The sequence below is a fragment of the Eurosta solidaginis genome, chromosome 5 (assembly GCF_040869045.1).
Source record: "Eurosta solidaginis isolate ZX-2024a chromosome 5, ASM4086904v1, whole genome shotgun sequence".
Classification (NCBI taxonomy): Eukaryota; Metazoa; Arthropoda; class Insecta; order Diptera; family Tephritidae; genus Eurosta; species Eurosta solidaginis.
Window position 1 is genome coordinate 252,553,689 of NC_090323.1, and position 22,724 is coordinate 252,576,412.

General features: G+C 35.5%; 1 protein-coding gene across 1 annotated transcript; it reads right to left on the reverse strand.

The window, feature by feature from the left end:
- Positions 1–8,322: 8,322 nt before the first annotated feature.
- Positions 8,323–20,206, reverse strand: LOC137234050 (very long chain fatty acid elongase F-like). The gene is made up of 3 exons (XM_067757716.1): positions 20,091–20,206; positions 19,831–20,015; positions 8,323–9,049 (listed from the first exon to the last, which is right to left on the reverse strand). The coding sequence occupies exons 1-3, from the start codon at positions 20,149–20,151 to the stop codon at positions 8,471–8,473; spliced, it is 825 nt and encodes a 274-aa protein (XP_067613817.1). The 5' UTR covers positions 20,152–20,206; the 3' UTR covers positions 8,323–8,470.
- Between the last annotated feature and the right edge of the window lie 2,518 nt (positions 20,207–22,724).

A 22,724-nucleotide genomic window follows, 5' to 3' on the forward strand; every position in this document is an offset into this window, starting at 1 on the left:
TCACGAATGACAACTATCAGTTAGTTTAATTAAATGTCAACTTACTTCCCTAAACGCCATCTATTGGTAAGTAGTTAAATGGTTAGATGTCGTTTTCAAATTGAACATATGCCTCTAGTGTTCAACGGTAGAAAATTACCATGGTGAGATATCTTTTTCCTATGGTGAGAAATCTTTCTAATAGTAATCTGTGAGAAATTGCAATTATTCATTTCATATTTGCTAAAAATATGCATTTAAATATATTTTGCTAGAATTTGCCACGGTGCCTTGATATTGCATTTCAATTTTATAAGCGTGTGTGAAATTAAGAAAATAAAGGCGAATCATGTGTAAGATTTTTTTACGAAGATTTTTAACTTTAATGTTCTCCTTTAAAGCTTTAATAAAATATGCGTAAGAAGAGTATTATTTCTTCTAACTACCCCAACCCTAAATGTCAACCCTACTCAAAAATGCCCCTATTGTAATGCGGAGTGAAACACCTTTCGTTTGATACCCATATCGGCATATCTCATGAAATTTTTTTTAGTTTCGAATTGGTGGCAACCCTAAATGCCAACCCTACTAAAAAATGTCCCTATTGTAATGCGGAGTGAAATACCTTTCGTTTGATACCCATATCGGCATATCTCATGCACTTTTTTTAAATTTCGAATAGGTGGCAACCCTAAATGGCAACCCTACTCAAAACGTCCCTATTGTAATGTGGAGTGAAATACCTTTCGTTCGATACCCATATCGGTATATCTCATTCAATTTTTTTTAGTTTCGAAAGGTGGAAACCCAAATGGCAACCCTACTCAAAAATATCCCTATTGTAATGCGGAGTGAAATACCTTCCGTTTGATACCCATATCGGCATATCTCATGCAATTTTTTTTTAAATTTCGAATAGGTGGCAACCTTGTGAAACATTCTGAGTGGCAACAACTAGGTAGAAAGTCTTAGAAGGTGATACATAATCTCTGTACCAAATTTCATTTAAATCGGTTGAGCCGTTCCCGAGATCGTTCGGCTATACAAACATACAAATATACGAATATACAAATATACAAGAATTGCTCGTTTAAAGTTATAAGATACGTACATACATAAGTATAAACTGTTTTTCATTTCTGTAAAAAATTTACACAAAAAGTTTTAGGCATTGTGAATAAAACAAGTTTGATAACTTCTGCATAGAGGTCAAAATTACAAATCGAACCGATCACCTGAGTTTTAATTAACTATGGTGGTTCCCTTCTACATTTCTTTCTATCACTCGCTGAAGATAGCCGGCCCTATACGCCTCTATATTGAACATCCGGTCAAAACGCTGCCAAATCGCTTAAAAGTAGAAATCTTGAACATCCTGTCAGGCAGTTGACGGATAAGATATCACACTTGTTTTATCCACAATGGTTTTAAGTTTTTAGCACAATAATAACATTAAAATAAAATAAAATTTCTTTCAACACAATGTCCCTGCAAAATTTCAACATGATATCTTCAACGGCTTGGGGTTTATGGCTTAGAGACTTTCACATTTTCTTCTTTTCCAAAACTTTTCAAATTTCTATTTGTTGCCAATAAGGTCAACCCACATAGCAGGTTTTATCAGTTAAAGAAACTTTCTATATCGAAAATGTGCGCGAATAACATTTGTGAGCTTAAGCCATTTAAATAAAACACGAACTTACTACTCTGGAGGTTTACTCAGGAAAAAAAAGGAAGTTTCCAACAAGTACATATATTTATATTCTTATTAACTAAGCTTAAAAGAACGTTTAATGTTAGACTCGTGGACATTTTTTAATTTTGCCTTTCTGAATTTTGGTTGTTCTTTATGCCTCAAATTCAAATAATTTTTTATATACCCTTCAGACCTTTTCTCTCTACATAAATTTTCTATAGATATATTTTAATGTTTTTTTGTTTCGATTCTTTTTTTATTATGTTTTTATCAATAATCTTCATATGGACATTGTTCGGAGTTGTCTCTATTGTTGAATGGTATGTGTTATTGTATATTTCAACAGCCTTACTTACTTGATCTTTGATTGGTAATTTATTTTCAATATTTAAAGCTCGTATTTTTTCTGTCAAAGTATTATTAAATCTTTCAGCATCAGAGTTGCCAGTATGGCTACTAGGTTTTGTAAAATGGATATTTATATCCTCCTCCTGGCAAAACTGCTTAACATTGACACAGTTGAATTCATTATCACATACTATTTTGTGCATTTTACCGAATATTGAGATATACAATCTAATTTTCTCGATTAATGTTTTGTTATTTCGATCCTCCAAATAAAATGCCGCCGCATGTTTGGAAAATTTATCAACAAAAACTATAAAGGAGTGTTTCGAATTTACATATGTATCTATATGGATTATTTCTCTCGTATCATATGGTGTTTCGGTTATTAAAAACTTCTTTTTAATGGGGTTTCTATCATACTTTGAGGAACTACAAATATCGCAATTATTAACTACTTTATGAATGATGTACTTAAGTTTAGGATAATAAATTTTTCGCTTAAGGTCTTGATAATTACGTATTATCCCTGAATGGCCTGACCCTTTCGTGTGAAATAATGCCACTTGTTTTGTTGCTTTATCTTCGTTTCTCAAATCTCTAGCATAATACGAGCATTTAATAAATCTAATGTTGCTACTATTTTGAAAAAGATGTATTAAAGTATTTTGAACTATATTATAAAGCGATTCAGATAATTCTGAACAGATTGCTGTTTTACCGGATTTTATATGTCTCCTTACTATATCAGAAATTTTATCAGGAATATCGTTTTCCTCAATAAATACTCTTTGATTTCCCAATACCATTTCCTTTTCAACAGCTTTTCTTTTGACAATAAATATTTGCGATTTAAATCGGTTTACGATCGTGTGATAGGAAAATGATCGTTAAAATCTTCCTGTTGAGAGTGGATTGTGGCCATGGTTGAAAAGTTACTATCATCGTTTTCAAATAAATTGATTTAATTTGTATATGAATTTATCCTGCTTAAGAAATCAGCGATTGTATTATCCTTCCCCTGTATGTAATCTATTTTCGCTTCATATTCTCCAAGCTGTATAAGCCATCGTTGGAGACGAGGATTAATACTTTTTTCATTATATTTAGCTTGTAGCCACTTAAGTGGTTGATGGTCCGTGTGTAAATCGAACTCGACACCATACAAATACGGTCTAAAATAATTAACGGCCCACACAACAGCCAAAAGTTCCTTTTTTACGGTAGCGTATTTTTTTTCGTGGTCATTTAAGCGTAGCATATAGGGTGACCATCTTGAGAGAGTATAGCCCCTAGGTCAAAATTACTGGCATCCGTAGTCAGCTTAAATATTTTACTAAAATTCGGGTGATCAGTTATTAATGATTTAAGCTTTTCAAAAGAGGATATGTAATTAGGATCATTAACATTTATTTTAATACCCTTTTTTAGGTAATATATCATAGGATAGGCTACCTTTGCATAATCCTTGATAAATTTACGGTAGTATCCCGTTATCCCCAAGAAAGATGTTATTTGTTTGTGGGTTTTTGGTAGTTTTAATTTTTGAATAACATCGACTTTGTTTATGTTGGGCCTAACTCCTTCCGTGGTTAATACATGACCCAAATACTCAGTCTGCCTACATAAAAAATTGCATTTATTAACTTGGATCTTAAGACCCGCCTTACGCAAAGCTTCAAAAATAAGTTTAAGATTTGTAAAGTGTTCTTCTAAAGAAGAGCTAAAAACTAAGATGTCATCTAAATAGACGACACATACCCGATTTATGTATTTTTGGAGCAGGGAGTTCATAAGCCTTTGAAAAGTCGATGGAGCATTTTTTAGCCCAAAGGGCATTCGCACAAATTCAAAATGCCCATCAGGAGTAGAAAAGGCGGTCTTTTTACGATCCCCCGGCTTTACCACAATCTGATGAAAACCTTTGGCAAGGTCCAGCGTGGTAAAGTACATGGCTCTGCCCAATTTTTCTAATATCGCATCAATATTAGGGATTGGGAATTTGTCAGAAATGGTATTTTCGTCTAATTTCCTATAATCTATAACGACTCTCCATTGCTTTAAGCCATTTTTATCATTTTTCTTCGGGACAATCCATAAAGGACTATTATATGGAGAACAAGACGGGGTTATTATATTTTGCTGTAGCATTTCACTGATTTGTTTGCTTATTTCCTGCTCATGGACTTTAGGATAGCGATAAATTTCTGAATAGATTGGATTATTAGTGGTTGTTATAATTTCGTGTTGAATATTATGTGTAGCTGTAAGGATTTCACCCTCCTTATAAAACAAATCTTCATATGCAAATAATAGTTTTTCAAGGTTTTTGCTTTCTTCCGCATTAAAATGATTTAAACTCAATTTTTCAATAATATTATCAGGAACTGGTTTCAATGCATATATATGGTGGATATCGAAAGGATATTTATGGAAAAATATTTTGTTTTTATTAATTTCAAGACAATCGTTTTCAAAATCGATTCTCGCTTTAAAATGCCTTAAAATATTTTGACCAATAATGGCATTGCAGTTTTCGTTTTTTAAATCTACAAACTTTCCAAGATATTGTTCCATACGACTTGAATTTTTTAGGAAATGGTGTAATAATTTTACTATTTACTTTATTTATACCATTTATAGTTTTAAAATACAATGTTTTTTCCGAACATTCAACGGAAAAGTTATTTAAAACATTTGGCCCTATTAAACTGGCTGTAGAACCAGTGTCTATTAAGCAATTTATCCTTTCATTTTCAATAGTGACAGTTATCACCGGTAGCAGTTGGTAGTACTCTCCTCGAGAAAATTTACCGATTGTTCAATATTAGTTACATCCGTAGGCTCAATTGTAATATCTGAAAAATGTTGTTTATTTGTATTATTATAAGTATTTCGTGATGGCGCTGAATAATTATTTCTAGTAGGTGGTTGTAAATTCCAATCACTAGGTTGATAGGAGGATTGGAAACGCGTCCTTTCCAACCTTCCTTAAATGACTGGCTCCCAGACTCGTCCGTTTGTTACGCCTGTAAATATGCTGATCGGAATCAAATGGCATTCCAACAGCATATTCAATAGAAATAAATGATATAATAATGAATTGTACTTAGTAGTTTAAGTTTTAGGCCTAAACAGCCTTAATAATAAATAAATTAAATTAAATTAAAAATACGTATTTTGGTATCTATTCGATTGTCCATATAAATATTTTTGATCAAGATAGCTATTTTGCATATCTTGTTGGTTATTACTTGAAAATTTTGTCTTAGGCCTATTGTTATTTACTTTAAACCTATTTACTTCTTTTTTGTGCTTAAAATCAATGCATCTTGAATCATCAAGAAGTTTTAATTCAGAATATTTACGAACTACTTCACTTAAACTACTGTTTGGATTTATGTGAGCCCGAATTGGACCATCTATTTTTTCTAATAAAATGTCCACTAAATCTCAATTAACGCATACTGGAGAATATAGTGACGATTGTCTGCCATCAAACTCGTACAATTCGCTTAAGTCGAATTTGGCTTTTTCAAAAACATTAAATAATTCTCTTAAATTTGATACTGTGACCATTCTACAATAATTAAATATCTCGCCATAAGTTTGACGAGGTCTAAAATGCTGTTTTAAGTTACTTTTTATTTGCTCCCAATCGGAGTTTTCGCTCAATTCACGAATACTTCTCCCAGCATCCCCCATAATTTTTTCATTCTTAATTATATGAAGGCCGTATTCCCTAAGTTGAACATTATTTGCACAAAGCTCAAAAGTTTTTTCTACTGACCTTATGAATGAACCTAAAAATTGTGTCTCATCTAAGGGACGTAATTGCCGAAATTGCTGTATAACGTCCTTTGCACTCAGCTGAAAACAGTGACTTGCCAGTTGTTGTTGTTGTTGTATTGCTGTATCTTGTTGTTGTTGCTGCATTGTTTTTTGCTGTTGTTGTTGAATTGCTGCGTCCTGTTGTAGTTGCTGCATTGCTATTTGTTGTTGTGGGAAAACCAAAGCTTGTTCATTAACTACCTCAGTTAACTGGGCAATTTTTTGTTCAAGATCTTCCATATTAAACAATTTTCTATTGCGATCAAAGACGCTTTGTCTTTTGTTCATTAAATGTTTCTTGTTTAGTTATTTTACTTCGTGCTGCTTTTCTGTGTGTTTTTTCAACCATACATATATTGTTTTTGTTTTTGGCTTTATTTGTTTATACTGGGTAATTTGAACCGGTTTATTACGTATATATATTTATTGTTTTATTTTCACACTGCATTCGTTATTTGTTTGACACCTCCCTTTCGCTTGGATTAGTTGTTGCTGTTAAGTTAAAAAAGGTGCACATGTACTCAAAATAAAAAACGTGCTTATATTGTTCTTTTTTTTAATTTTTCTTTATAACTTCTTTGTATTTTGTTTATAATTGTTTCATTTATGTATTCCCAATTTTTCAAAAATAAAACTTTTCTTCACGTTGTCATGTAACTGGAACTTGTTTACCAAAGTTGGCAAAAAGTGTTCGGGTTCTTATTATAAGCGTCGTGTAGCGGTAACTTCTTTACTCAAAATGTGACAAAAACTGCCAGCCCTTTACGATAACTGTTTCTTGTTTACGAACAATTTTCGCCTAACAGTTATATGTGGATATACATATGTGCACATTTATTTATATATGTATATATATAAAAAAAAAAATTTTATTTAAATTATTAATGCAGCACTTTTATTTTAAATTTTTCAATTTAATAATTTTTCAAGTTTTCACTAAAAAAGTTTTTTATGTTTTACGTTTTTATTAAAACTTTTATTTTCGCACAAACTTATTCCTTCACTTTACTGATTATTATTTAGCCTTTTAAATAAAAAAAACACTTTCTTTCAATTTATATTTGAATTTTCTGGGAATCGAAGAAATTTAATTTCTTTGTTGGTTCTTTTCACGAGACTGCGCCAATAACATTTGTGAGCTTAAGCCATTTAAATAAAACACGAACTTACTACTCTGGAGGTTTATTAAGAAAAAAAAGGAAGTTTCCAACAAGTACATATATTTATATTCTTATTAACTAAGCTTAAAACTACGAGTACGTAAAACTACGAGTACTTAAAACCTAAGAGAAAACTTTAGAGAAATTATCATATAGATTGAAGGTGGAAAAGGGATGGGAGTAATGACATGTAACTCGCGTGGGTTATCGTGCGATTTCGCCCATTTTCCATACATATCTATTCTGCGCCTAGACAAGCCAGTATACGAAATTTCATAGAGATATCTCAATTTATCATGTTAAAGGACTGACGGACGAACTTCGTTAAATCAATTTTTTTTTTTAGATGCACATAATTTTGATATATGGAAGTCTATATCTATCTCTTTATGTCATTACGTACTACAGTTAATCATAGTTATCATGGCGGAACTATACAAGGTGGCAGCACGGTGACAGCTGATTTGTACTTTTTTTGATATGATTTGATACATAAACTTCCGCCGCAGTACGATCTTAACGTTAGTCCATCGATTTATAAAAACAAAGTACATGGAAGTTTTATTTATGTTTGCAGGTATGTCACCGTGCTGCCACCATGGTTCCGCCATGATAGTTATATCAGCATCAGAGAATTTGTACACAAATTCGATATGAATAAAATTGTATCAGATTGTATGCAAATGTGTAAGACGGTAACATGAATTGTCTGCAGGTGTGGAAGATGATAATATGGAAATTCGATATTCGAAGGTTAGCTGAAGATGGGGAATTTGTGGTAATGTTATTCGAGCAAATATATTGTTCCCTTTTTCTGATGGCCTGGTAAAATCGGCTTTCCTGATTCATGGTAAAGAAGGGACAATATATAAAAAATAAAACAACGAGCGGCATTTGAACCACAAGTTGAAAAAAGAAAAACTTAATTGATACAAGTGCTTTACACCTGCACCAAACATACTATTGGGTAATTGCCTCCTAAGTAAGACCTTACTTAATGGGGCAAGTCAATTTATAATGAAACAATACCAATCATCATAAATTATTTACAAAAATCAGAATTTAAATTTGCAATTTGCTCTGATCAGAGAATTTTTTGGTAACGACGAACAGAGAAAATTGTTAAGAGAATTTTCTGTTACGTCTTGCACCATGCTAAGTTAACATAAATTTGGGGAATAGTGGTGAAGTGCAAGACGTTTCACATGCAAATGGATCGTAACCAGTGGATGTCAAAAACACTCCTTCGCATTGTGTACAAATTCTCTGTCAGCATAATATACACGTTGAGTATAAAAACCGAATAATGTCAATACAAAAAAAAAAAAAAACATGTTCAAAGAATTCAAAAAAAAATGAAATAATTAGCTTATATTTGCTATCACAACGTTTCCAACATTAATTGCATCAAATTTTGAACTCCCTTATTTTAATTTAATTTTAATTGCTCTTTCACAAATTATAATTTCTTTTCTTTTACTCTCTTATTCTTTGCTGATCTGATATAATTACTTATATAAAAATTACCAAATAAATAAAGCAAAACAACGGCTTGAAACAAATTAGCATAAATCCAAAATTTTGGGAATGGACAATCATTGAATAGAGGAAGCATTTGATGGATAGAACCCACGACAAATTGCAGCAGTTGTATTTGTGTTATATACTTTTTCCACCATAAAGATTTCTTTATATTCCCATCCAACGAACTCATCAAATAATATGTATACATAATCGTATGTATAAGGGTATTGATCATGGGAGCCAATGCAGGATGTCCACCAGTGCCTTGGAAACTGAGATAGAGGAATACGTAGGTGCTTATCATTACGTGATGGTAAACGTGTAGAAATGTTACTTGTTTGTAACTTTTGCGTAATATGAAAAATACTGTTTCCGTATAATCCAAAAATTTATTGATGAGGTATAAATAACCGCAAAGCATTTCAAAATTTTTAAATGGGTGATCATATGGGAGTTGTTCAATGCAGCAAAAACCGCGCGGTGACTTTATATAAACCACAATTAAACGGCAACTCTGAAATTGATAAAAGAAGAAATATGTAGAAAAAAGGAATTATAGAAAACCATGACGGAACTATACAAGGTGGTAGCATGGGACAGCTGAGTATAAACTTTTTTTTTATTGGATTTGGTACATCAACTTCCGGCGCAGTACGATTTTGACATTAGCCCATCGAAAACAAAGTATGTACATCGAACTTGTATTTATGTGGGTAGATATGTCGCCGTGCTGCCACCTTGTATGGTTCCGCCATGTAGAAAACCATTCACAAAAAATATGTATGTACATTAGGCCGTTCACAGATGGGATTTGCAAAAGTTTCAAATTTTGTCGCTCCCCCAGCAATTTCTGACAGATTAGGTATAAAAAAACAACATCGATATGATATCTGGACATCTGTAGTGTAAAGTTCCTTGCAGAATTGACCTTAAGGCTGTAGAGACTTTTATGGTGAATGTTATCAGGAATAAATCTTCTGTATAAAACTTTCACCTACAGTGTCCTTTTAAGGTCTTTTAATAGGAGGAAGCTACTTTTTTTCTTTTAATGGCAAAATAAGTTACATTTCGTGGGCCATTCAACACAGGTTCATTTGGCGATTGAATTTGTAATTTAAGTAGTCAGTAGCCGATTTCACAAACATTACTAAATACAATGGTACAAGCAGAATAATGAAATTTAATATAATTTTTTTACATCATAAATTTGTATTAGGAGGAGTTGATAAATCGCACGCATTAGCTTCTTTGCAAAATATGCTCAGACGAGTGCATGCCAGACGATTGGAATCTAAGTGTTCTTTGCACAGTCCACAAAAAAGGAGATCCTGCAACCGGCGCCTACTATCGGAAGCAGCTTTCTTGATGTCGCCTATACGGTTCTGTCAAGTGTATTGTGCGAAGGATTGAAGCCCACCGTGAATCGGCTGATAGGACCCCATTTAATTTGTTGCGTTCCTCCCACAAATTATCATTCTCCCAGCAGACCCTTGCAACAGGACTGCGCCATATTCTCCTGCTCTGGGAAGGTATCGAACTCAATCGCGCCCCACGGCGCCACCAGCTCATACGGCCGTTATTACTCATAACTACAATTTACGTAGTAGAGTCGGTAGCAATTATTCTCCCCCTCTTTCCGGCACTAGCAATCAAGTAGGTCAGGGAAACATACTCTTAGTCCCTACCACCTTTTGCACCGTTTGCCAGCACAGAATATATATGTTTGCGACATCTGCCCAATGCAGCTCCTGCCTTGGATGGTGCCACTTTCCTAGATGTTCTGGTCTCAGCGACGGCAACCCCCCGACCGGTTTCATCGCGCCATGCTGCCAGGCCGCAAACCAACTACACCGGGTACCCCAATGCTTACCGAGGGACGTCCAGTTCCAGGGCCACAACAGCACTTCCGTACTGGCCTCTCTCCCTCCCGTCACTTACCCCCAGAGTGACGACGTCTCCCCCGTTGCACTTCTGAATACCGCATTTCAACTGTAATGGGTTAACTGGAAAGATCACGGAAATAGTTGATTTTATGAAGCGGCATAACATCCGCATTGCAGCGATCAAAGAGACCAAACTCGCGGCAAGATCTGCTTTGCGGACCTGCTCTGGGCATAACGTACACAGAAAAGATCGCGAGAGTGGAAATGGGGGCGCTCTCGCGTTTATCACCCACCACTCAGTTTAATATAATCTATTTGATCCCGACATCGGCCGCAGTATGCAATGTCAAAGCATATCTGTCCGGTCAGGCGATGTAAATTTAGAAATCATCAACATCTATATCCCTCCTGTCACCTGCTGGGTACTGCCCTGACATCAGCGCACTACTCACTGGCGATAGCTGCATTATGTTATGCGATTTCAATGCCCACCACAATCTATGGCATTCTAACCTACAGGCGCAAGCATGGGCGAGATGTATATATGTATGTATGTATTTATTTAATGATCAAAATTATTAGTACAATAAGATTTGAGGTCTTTTATAGTACAACATGGAAGGAAAGATAGTTATAAGTAGTAGTACAAAGAGAAAATAAACAGTTACATGATACTGATATTTTCTTTTTGTACTATATATATATTGTAAGCCTATCCATAAAACCTAATTTGTAATTTGTAATTTATTCTAGTATCGTGATCAAATATACGGCCAGTCTACATACTATTATCAGAAAAATAGTTATAGATAAAATTCTTAAAGTTGCTCCTACTTAAACTGTTTCTTATAGCATTGGGAATAGAATTCCAGGTACGTATAGTGTTCACGAAGAATAGTCTAGTCGACGCAACAGATTTCAATGTGGGTACTATAAGGTCGTTTGAACGAGCGGATCTTGTGAAAGAAAGCTTATTATAAAGATATAGGGGCGTCTTAGTGAGCATGAGTCGGAAAAGGAAAATTCAGCTCCTTTGAGATAGTCGGATATTTGACATCCCAGAAGGCTAAATTTCCAACGGGATATGTGGTCGAACTTCGAAAGCCCATACACATAGCGTATTATATGGTTAAAAGCCACGTCTAACCGATGAGCCGAGTGCGAGTCTAGCTTATTGTATATCAACTCGGAAGATGTCAAATAAGGTAAAATTAATTAGATAGCCAATTTATGGCGGATGTTACGAGGAGTAGGAGATAGGTCAGGATATAGGCTTTCATATATCCAGAGCTATACCTCAAGCCCAAAAACATCCAAAGATAACGGGGACTTTGTCCGCTTGTGGTAATCACGGAAGGCTTTGAGCGTACGATTACGGTCGAGAGGGGAGTGAAACTTTATAATTATGGCACTTTTTTCTGACCAAGAGGTGTGAAAAATATCTCTTACTTGTGGCGCCAGAAAATCTATATGAAGGCAAATTCTGTTAAACACAGTTTTTAGGTTTTCCGCCTCAGCAAATGTCGGCGGACCAAATAGAAGATACGACACTCTGCACGATAAACGGAGACGCCCCCACTCGTATGGTAGGAAGCTGTCACAGTTCGGCAGACTCATCATTTCGTGAGTGTAGGACTAGTAAACTGCGTCAACTGGCAACCGATGGTAACTTTGGCATCCGCCACCTACCCATACTCCTTTCGCTCGAGCGATTTGCCGACTTTATCACCACTGAAAAACGCACTTTCATCAAATTTAAGAAAGAAAAATGGAACGATAACAAAACTTATACTGACAATCGTTTTGCTGCCATCCCTATCCCGACTGGTGCCCGTCAAGGGAGCGTGCTTTCCGCAATGTCATCGAATCCGATTCGGCTCGTTTCATTTACGCGCGAAGAATCCCAGAAATCGGGCCACATTTTCCGGTAGAGGTTGCAACTCTAGCGAGAGAATGTGACCTTATAAGACAGCACGACCCCGGAGACCCCTAAATAGGGGATATAAACCAACACATCAGGTTGCTAGTGGATAGACACAAGTGGGAAAAAAGGGAGGAGCATTTAACTTGATTGTAACCTCTCTGCCGGTGTAGGTAAACTTTTGTTCACCGTAAAGTCCATATCGAACCTGACTAAGCACAATGACACAATTTAGAAACGAAACATCAAAACCAAGAAGAATTAAACAAGAGGTGCCACAGGGTGGTATCCTGTCCCCACTTTTGTTTAATTTCTACATATCTAAACTACCTTCGCCACCAGAAGGAGTTACTATCGTTTCCTACGCCGATGACTGCACAATAATGGCCACAGGCCCAGGCCCACAGATCGATGAGCTTTGCAACACAATAAACGGTTGCCTCCCTGATCTCTCCAGTTTTTTCGCCTCGCGAAACCTGGTATTATCACCGACTAAATCCTTCGCGACCTTATTTACAACATGGACGTCCCAAATGTCGACCATTTTGAACATCCACGTCGATGGCACTATGCTACCGACTGTCCTACACCCCAAAATCTTGGGTGTGACGTTTGATCAGGATCTACATTTTGGTGAGCATGCAGCCGCAATTGAACCGAAAATCCAGAGCCCTAATAAAATCCTCAAATCCCTTGCTGGCAGTACTTGGGGAAAAGACAAAGAAACGCTCATTACCACATACAAAGCAATTGGCCAGCCGATTGCATGCTACGCGTCCACTAAAGGTTATTCACTGGAAGAAAATACAAGCAGATCCCCAGTGATATCCACAAATAGGCGTCAGACTTCTATGTCAGGAATTGCCTGGCGAATGCAGTTCTTAAATAAAAATACCCAGAACTCGCAGAAGAGGAACTCACTCTCCTTAGGCAAGCGCGCGTTATGTCGAACCAACGCCTCTTACATCCCTCTCACTATGTTCCACCCCTGTTGGACTCCTGCTAGAGGACATTGATGACAATTTGTGATGGGTCGCATCTGTTGGCGAAGCAGTGCTACAACAACAACAACCTTATCAGTCCGGCTTAAGACCTGGTTGATCTACCATCGACCAGATTTTCACAAGGGTACTAGTCTTGGAAAAAATCCGCAAATAAAGAGTTGAGTCACATCACCTCTTCGTCGGTTTGAAAGCCGCCTCCGACAGCACGAAAAGAAGCTACCTTTATGCCGCTATGTTTGAATTTGGTTTCCCCCCAAAACTTATACGGTTGTGCAAAATACAAATATTCCAAAGGCAATCCCATCTTCTTTCGAGACTGTCCAGAACTGCGAGGTTTAAATCATACATGTATGATGAGAGACTTACGGTGCTTTTATTCGTTATATTTTGGACGTTATGTCTGTGTTTTTTTTATAATATCAAGTACATCATCTTGTCCTCGTTCAACGCCAGACCCACAGTTTTCTGTTGTTTATCCTTTCTCCCCTCCTCTTGCATACCAGCTCTGAACGGTCTTGCGTCAGAGTTCCTGTTATCGAGTTCGTTACCTTCCAAACTATTTCTTTCACCAAACACATCAAACCCCTCGCACTCATGCTGTTCACCCACACATTTTGTTCTTCTGTCATATACCGCGCATTTGCGGGCCCGTACGCAGCTTGGCTCTAACGAGAGCGTCATTTTCCGAGACATAGCAACATTCCTCGAATACGACACATAGTGGGTGGGAAATGTGCTCCCAATGTCTCTTAGCAAGCAGGTATGAGAGTTGAGTCGAGCAATCATCAGCGAATTGTTTCGTGAACAGCTTCTCGATCCCAAACTTTACTTACATATGTGACGGCGACCTAACAATTCTTGCATTGCTGGATTTCCTCAAGGCTTTTGACACTGTCTGCCACAAAATTCTAATTCATAAGTTTAAAACATACTGTTTCAGTAGGGATGCTCTAAGGCTCATAAATAGCTACTTGACAAACAGGTATCAGAGGGTAGTGTGTAGAGATAGTAAATCCAGCTCATTGCCGGTGAAATCTGGTGTACCTCAGGACTCTATTTTTGATCCAATTGTATTTAGCTTGTATATAAATGACATAGAGAAATGTTGTCAAAATGTATCTCGGCACCTCTTGGGTTAGTGGAGGATCTTGTTTGTCGAATAAATAAAGATCTTAAAGCTACAAATTAATGGTCTAACAATAATAAGCTCTGCCTTAATGCATCTAAAACACAGGCGATTGCCATTTCTCATTATTCTTATAATTTGGACGTCTCTCCAATAATACTTAATGAGAATGTTGTGAAATTTTAAAACTGTTGAAAACACTTGGATTCATACCAAATAAGCATCTTACTTGTGCTGATCATGCAAATTCATCAATTAGTAGGTTATATTATATATTGAGACAATTATGGAAAACGGCAAATTTTATTAGGTGAGATACCAAATTTAAACTTGCTAAAACTCTATTACTGCCAATAATATCGTACCATGAGCTGATATACGTGGTTGCCTTGATAAAGGTTCCATGAGAAAGCATCAACTTATAATTAATAATTGCGGCAGATATATTTTTCTTAAAAGGAAATACGATCATATTTCCAGCTTCTCAAGAACGATTCTTGAATGCAGTTTATCTTCGTCCTTTGATCGTCGTCTACTATTTTTATACTCAGCGTGCTTTGCACACAGAGTATAATAAGTTTGATTGGATAACGGTTGGTTATACAGGTATAAAGGAATCGAGATAGATATAGACTTCCATATATCAAAATCATCAGTATCGAAAAAAAATTTGATTGAGCCATGTCCGTCTGTCCGTCTGTCCGTTAACACGATAACTTGAGTAAATTTTGAGGTATCTTGATGAAATTTGGTATGTAGGTTCCTGGGCACTCATCTCAGATCGTTATTTAAAATGAACGATATCGGACTATAACCACGCCCACTTTTTTGATATCGAAAATTTCGAAAACCCGAAAAAATGCGATAATTCATTGCCAAAGACGGATAAAGCGATGAAACTTGGTAGGTGGGTTGACCTTATGACGCAGAATAGAAAACTAGAAAAGTTCTGGGCAATGGGCGCGGCACCGCCCACTTTTAAAAGAAGGTAATTTAAAAGTTTTGCAAGCTGTAATTTGGCAGTCGTTGAAGAGATCATGATGAAATTTGGCAGGAACGTTACTACTATTACTATATATGTGCAAAATAAAAATTTGCAAAATCGGATGAAGAACACGCCCACTTTTTAAAATCAATTTTTTTAAAAGTCAAATTTTAACAAAAAGTTTAATATCTTTACAGTATATAAGTAAATTATGTCAACAGTCAACGCCAGTAATTAAATTTTAACATGAACATGAAACATGGTAATTTGATTGGTTTATTGACGCAAAATATAACTTTAGAAAAAACTTTGTACCTACCATAATTAAGTAGAAGAAAATGAAAAAGTTCTGCACGGCGAAATCAAAAGTCCTTGGAATCTTTGAAGGAATACTGTTCGTGGTATTACATATATAAATAAATTAGCGGTACCAGACAGATGATGGTCTGGGTCACCCTGATCCACATTTTGGTCGATATCTCGAAAACGCCTACACATATTCAACTAAGGGCCACTCCATTTTAAAACCCTCATTAATACCTTTAATTTGATACCCATATCGTACAACCACATTCTAGAGTCACCCCTGGCCCACCTTTATGGCGATATCTCGAAAAGGCGTCCACTTATAGACCTAAGGCCCTCTCCCTTTTAAAATGCTCACTAACACCTTTCATTTGATTCCCATATCGTATAAACACATTCTAGAGTCACCCTTGGTCCACCTTTATGGCGATATCTCGAAAAGGCGTCCACCTATAGAAGTAAGGCCCACTCACTTTTAAAATACTCATTAACGCCTTTCATTTGATACCCATATCGTACAAAGATATTCTACAGACACCCCTGGTCCACCTTTATGGCAATATCTCGAAAAAGCGTCCACCTATAGAACTAAGGCCAAGTCCCTTTAAAAATACTGTTGCGTAAAAACGTTTCTTTTGATACCCATATCGTACAACCACATTCTAGAGTCACCCCTGGCCCACCTTTATGACGATATCTCGAAAAGGCGTCCACCTATAGACCTAAGGGCCTCTCCCTTTTAAAATGCTCACTAACACCTTTCATTTGATACCCATATCGTACAAACACATTCTAGAGTCACTCCTGGTCCACCTTTATGGCGATATCTCGAAAAGGCGTCCACCTATAGAACTAAGGCCCACTCCCTTTCAAAATACTCCTTAACACCTTTCATTTGATTCCCATATCGTACAAACACATTCTAGAGTCACCCCGGGTCCACCTTTATGGCGATATCTCGAAAAGGCGACCACCTATAGAACTAAGGATCACTCCCTTTTAAAATACTCATTACCACCTTTCATTTGATACCCATATCGTTAAAACACATTCTAGAGTCACCCGTGGTCCACCTTTATGGCGGTATCCCGAAATGGCGTCGACCTTTAGAACTATGGCCACTCTTTTTTAAAATACTCTTTAATACCATCCCTTTGATATCCATATCATACAAAGATATTCCAGGGTTACCCTAGGTTCATTTTCCTACATGGTGATTTTCCCTTATTTTGTCTCCAAAGCTCTCAGCTGAGTATGTAATGTTCGGTTACACCCGAACTTAGCCTTCCTTACTTATTTATACATAAAATTATTTACTTGCGTTCCCCAGAATATCTGTTTTCGGAGCTTTCGTTAACGCGGTCAACTCGTAATTGCAACCTTATTATACCGCACTTTAAGTACTCGGTGACATCCAGAATGTTTTTCGTTAGAGCTGTGCAATTGTGGAATGCTTTGCCTAATAAAGTAAAGTTAGAACCAAATCCTAAGCACTTCAAGTTAGCTGTACACCAGATCCTTTGTTAATGAAATTATGAAAACTATATATACTTTCGTCTTACTTAATTTTTCATCTTACTTTTTGAATTTACGCTCTGGTAGTAACTAATATTAAATATATAAATAAGTTCTAAATTTGTACTAGTATTAAGTAAACATTTCAAATATGACACTGTAAAAGACTATGGCGCATAGTCAAAGTCAAAATAAAATAGGTTTTAAATTTAGTTTCAGCTTTTGTGACAGAGCTTAAAGAAAATTATGTCATAAAGCTGCAACTAAATTTAAAACCTATTTTATTTCGACCAAAGACTGATCGAAGAGTAAAGATGTTGCAGGCGCAAACTCGGTGGAAATCAGCGGAGCGTAAAAAAATTCTAGTAGGTCAGTCCCACCACACCACAAATTTTAACATAATTTAACATAATTTTAGCAAACAAAATACACTGATTGTAGTTTTTGAGTGTAAAAATGTAAATTCTAAACAGATTAGCTGAATAAAAAGTATACAAATAATTGTTAAATAACAAATACAGACAGTGGTAGTTTAACAAATTATGCTGTGGTAAGTGGTGACTGTGACCTACTAGAATTTTGTGAAGCTTGCTTCACTCTATTTTTCGTCCCTGCAACATCTTTACTTTTCGATCAATATTTGGTTTTTATTTATAGAACATCTGATTTCTGTTGATATTTTATATGAGATTATATTTGTTGCGCAAGATGCGCACGGCTCCGGCTAGTATTTATTTATTTATTAATACAGTCTACAGAATACAATCCTTACAGACTAGTTGGCATAATAGAAACACTTTCTAAGCTAATTATTAATTAAATAACAAAAACAGATTTAATTTAAACCTATCAATATTCAAATTAAAAGTAATGAAATTAGAGTAGGTATTACAAAGCTTGATGCATCTAGTAATTGGCTCATTATCACCATAATTCGTATAATGCGTTGTACTTTCAAATATACGAACGTTCCATAAACTACGAGGAGGAATATATAAACATATAACAAATATATAACAAATTTTCTAGAGCTGCGCAATTTATACGTCTATTAATTATATTAAATACAAAGATAACTGAGAAATATTTCCTTCTGTTATGCAAGGACTGCAGACCTAGCAGCTTACGCCGCCCATCATAAGAAGGGGGGAAACTATGCCACTGAAGCTTACATAATGCGAATTTTGTAAATATCTTTTGCACGCGATTTTATGAATGTGTACAACCTAAAAGCGACTCCAAATAACGGAACAGTATTCTAGGCGGCTCCTGAATAGAGAAATATATAGCGATTTTAAAGTCAATGGATCCTTGAACTCTTTGGTGTTTCGTCTTATGAACACTGGCATAGCATGGGCTTTAGACACTGTAAAGTCTATATGTTTCGAGAATGTGAACTTTGAATCGAAGATAACACCCAAATCTTTCATTTCCTCACAACGAGATATTTTACAACGGTTTAGCTCATAGTCAAATGTAATGTTTCTCGCATGCATTCTAGAAAACGTTACTACATAGCACTTATTGATATTCAGTTGTAGGCTATTAAAAGAACACCATATTTCAAGAGCTTCGAGATCGCGCTGCATTTTAAGACTAGCAGAGTGGTCACGTATAACTGAGAAAATCTTCACATCGTCGGCGAATATCAGACAGTTAGTGAAGTTGAAGCAATTTGGTATGTCATTTATAAATAATAAGAATAGGAGTGGACCACAGTGGGTACCCTGAGGTATACCTTATACAGCGTTCATCATAGTTCTTGATGATGCAGCTCCCATTTTAACCTTGAGTTTTCTTCCTGTAAGAAAGCTCTTAAAGAAGTTAAGTAACTTGCCGCTTACTCCATTACACTCCAATTTTTTCAAAAGTATAAAGTGACTGAATTTATCAAATGCTTTGGAGAAGTGTACGAAACATGCAATTGCGTTCTATTTTCAAAAGCGTTAATTATATGGTTTGTCAGTATGCTTAGATTCGTACTGATCTACCTGGAAAAAAACCATGTTGGCAATTTGAAATAACCGTACTTACAAGGTGGAATAAATTTCATATTACTTTTAAAAATTTCTGGATGTTTTACCCCCCGCTATTGCATAATATTTATCGTTGGTACGCCAGTTGGCAACATGTTAGCAAATGAATTTTTAATGTCAAATTTGCCAAACTGTTGGTTACTGGTCAATGCAACTGTCAAAAAGGACGGCAAACGCATTTGATGTTGTATGACAAGTCGTTTTCATTGATATGACCAAGTTTCTCGTCAAATTTGACCTTCTGAAAACCAAACATACTGCTATCTCTTCTTTATACTACAACTCTGCTCTATGCTATGTTCCTGTTCAGAGCGGGAGCAAAAAAAAAAAACGGGATCCAGAGCAGCATAGCATTTTCAATCACTGGCATGCACAACAAAACATCACCTATTCAAATTAAAGTATGAATATAGGGAAAAATAAATTTACCTGTTTTTACAGGAGTCAAAAAAATACTTAACTCAAAACTGCAAACCTAATAATTAAACATAGAACAAAAAGAAACTGAATACTACTTACCATTGAGAACATGACCAAGTTATATATAATTTGAAATATATTATAAAATCTGATTACACGTTTAAGATTGTAGGGCTCACGATTTCGCATCAACCATGGACCGATACGAAAACAGAATAAGACAAAGGCAATATTGATAAGTACCAACGGAAGAAGTGCACCATGGTATGGCAAATATTTATAGGCTGTCAATATTAGAAACTTATTAATTTATTATATATATTTGTATTGATATTATTTATATGAAGCAGGACGCTTACCTTCTGGTACCTCACTGGGACTTGTTAAAAAGTCAAACGCACTCCTTAATACACCAGCCATAATTTCAATGCTTTCGCCTAAAACTAAGGCGTCCAGTCGAGTGATAGTTTTGTAAAAACAAATACTTGATAACATACATAAATTTATATTTGATTAAATAGTTTGTAAAATAGATTTGATTTACATATACTTAGTGCCCTCTAATAAAATTAAAGCGTGTTTAAATTGATATAAATGCAGTGGCATTGCCGTTGCACTTATGGATGATATATGTAAATGTATAGCGAGCATTCGGTGCTTTGACATAATACCAAGTAGCATAAACCCAAATAGAAAAAATTGGGTTCATGTCATTTATCCCAAACGTTTTACTTGGACTTTATCACTACTAATGATGTGTCACTGATCCAATTGCGATAATGAAACTCTTCACCTCGAAAAGAAAATTTTTATGTCTGCAGTTTATCAAAGAAAAGTGAATATTTCAAAACTCACACTTACCGAATTTTGTAGGAAAAAATCTTATTTATAGGAAAGTCTTAAACCATATCCTGCAACTTGATTCGAATACAAGAGAGGACGACAGACAGAAAGAGCGTGGTGGAGGGGGTGGGAGCGGGTAGGGGAGATAGAGAAGAGGGTAGGAGATATAGCCTGCTCCTAAATGTAGGGAACGGAAGAAAGGAAGGAAGCGAGGAAAAAGTTAGGAAGAACCATTTAACTTGGGTTGTTTCGTGACAATACATATATTGACAACGAATACTGAAAATATATGTTTATAACACCTTAAAGTACAGGGCGGTTTTCTCTATCTAGAATACGTTCAACGTTTTAAGGACTAACTTTAATACACTTAGAGAACGCCCAACTTATAGAAGGATCTTTTAATCGCTTTTTGAAAGCGTTCAATGCTTCAGTTAACCACATATGTAAATAAATGAGTATAAATAATAAATAAATATTTTCATGATTATTTCAATAAACATTTACGATTATAGCGGAGCATTGAATTTGAACACATTCGTTAGGCAATGCCGAAGACCTGATAAATTTCATGAATGGAGCTGAGCAATAATCTCATCCCATTAACAATATCCGAAAAATCGGTGGTATAAGATATGTAATATTTGGAAAACAGATGTACACAAGCGATATTTTGGATAAATATCAAATAAATAATTGATTCTTAATTCTCACATAAAGCTTCACGGTTCTTATTGTAGAAAAGGTATGTAGTTGAGAAAGCTATGACAATGAACCTCTTACCTGAACAATAGTTTGTTTCGGATAGATGCATATATACTATACAAGAGTACGTGGCAGACTTCGTTGTCCCCGAAAAATGATTTGCCTATATTTAAAAAGTGAGGCCTTTCACATTATCTTCTGTATCTTCGACTTTTCTTCTTATTCTTGTCCATCTTTGTCCTCCGCCTTTCTCTTTATCACTCTCTCCAATTCCCACTCCTATCTTTTCTTTTCCTTTTTTTTATTTTTCTGCATATGATTTTTCGTATAACTTTTTCTTTCCCTCTTGCTCCGCTTGTTAAAACCCTCGTTAACACATCTTATATGAGATCTCAGAAGCGGGTTCACATAAGGAACTAAAAGTCACAACGCATCTACGAAATTATGCGAAACCAACACAGCTATTAGTTTTAAAATAGGTTCATCCGATCTTGAGTTATAAAGTTACTAACAGATTTTGCATTCCTTTTTATAGATAAAATTAACTATTCGAAAGCCTGCCTAAATAATAAATTTCAAATAAATCACACTATATATAGCATTTTTTGGAAGAGGTAGGCCTTTGGCCCATTTTCCGGAAAGAAAGGGTCCTAATTATTATAATTTCAAGCAAATCGTACCATTAATAATATTTTTTCGAATAGGTCGGCCGCTGGTCCACTTCCCGGAAAGAAAAAAAGCCAGGCAAAGAGGTGTTTCTGTAGCAAATTTCAAAGAGATCGCACTATGCATTATTTTTTTAAAGCATCAAATCCCGTTGAACAAAAACACAAAATTTCATCAAAATCGATCCATTTATTTAGGAGGAGTTGGTCACAAACACACATACAATAGAAATATATAAAGATGAAGATATATGTCAAAGATTGAGGGACTAGTTTGCGCTCAAACAGACATGGGTAAATCAGCTCAGATCGGTATACTCATTGGTGGGACTATCCCTTCTGCTTCAACGAGTTGCAATTTTGAGATTTGGACCAAAATGAATACATAACCATTTCATTTTAATGATACACAAAAAAAGCGTGAGTACCAAGTACTTATAGGGTTCGATTTTTAAACATACAGGTGTATGTCTAGAAAACTAATGTTTTTAAGTTAACTAGAGCTTGCCCAGGAGTTGAAGCTAAACCAATAGCGGTAATTTTACCCGAAACAAAAAATTACGGTCTTCATACGAAAATTTTCGTTGGAAAGCTATCGGTGTGTTATTGCGTTTTGATCGGCTTGTAACAGTCGAGTTACATCGGTATCCGTTCCACAAAAAAGCGATTAACCCTCGATGACACTAAGATAACTAAGATTCGAAATCAAATCGATAACTTTTTGATAGTAAACCGATAGTTTTTTGATATCAAATGAATATATTTTTGATACTAAATCGA

Excerpts from the sequence above, each read along its gene's own strand:
- LOC137234050 (XM_067757716.1), bottom strand. The coding sequence starts at position 20,151 with ATGGCTGGTGTATTAAGGAGTGCGTTTGACTTTTTAACAAGTCCCAGT. Across the intron at positions 20,016-20,090 it reads TCCCAGTGAGGTACCAGAAG|CCTATAAATATTTGCCATAC; the intron begins GTAAGCGTCCTG and ends TAATATTGACAG. Across the intron at positions 9,050-19,830 it reads ACTTGGTCATGTTCTCAATG|AGTTGCCGTTTAATTGTGGT; the intron begins GTAAGTAGTATT and ends TATCAATTTCAG.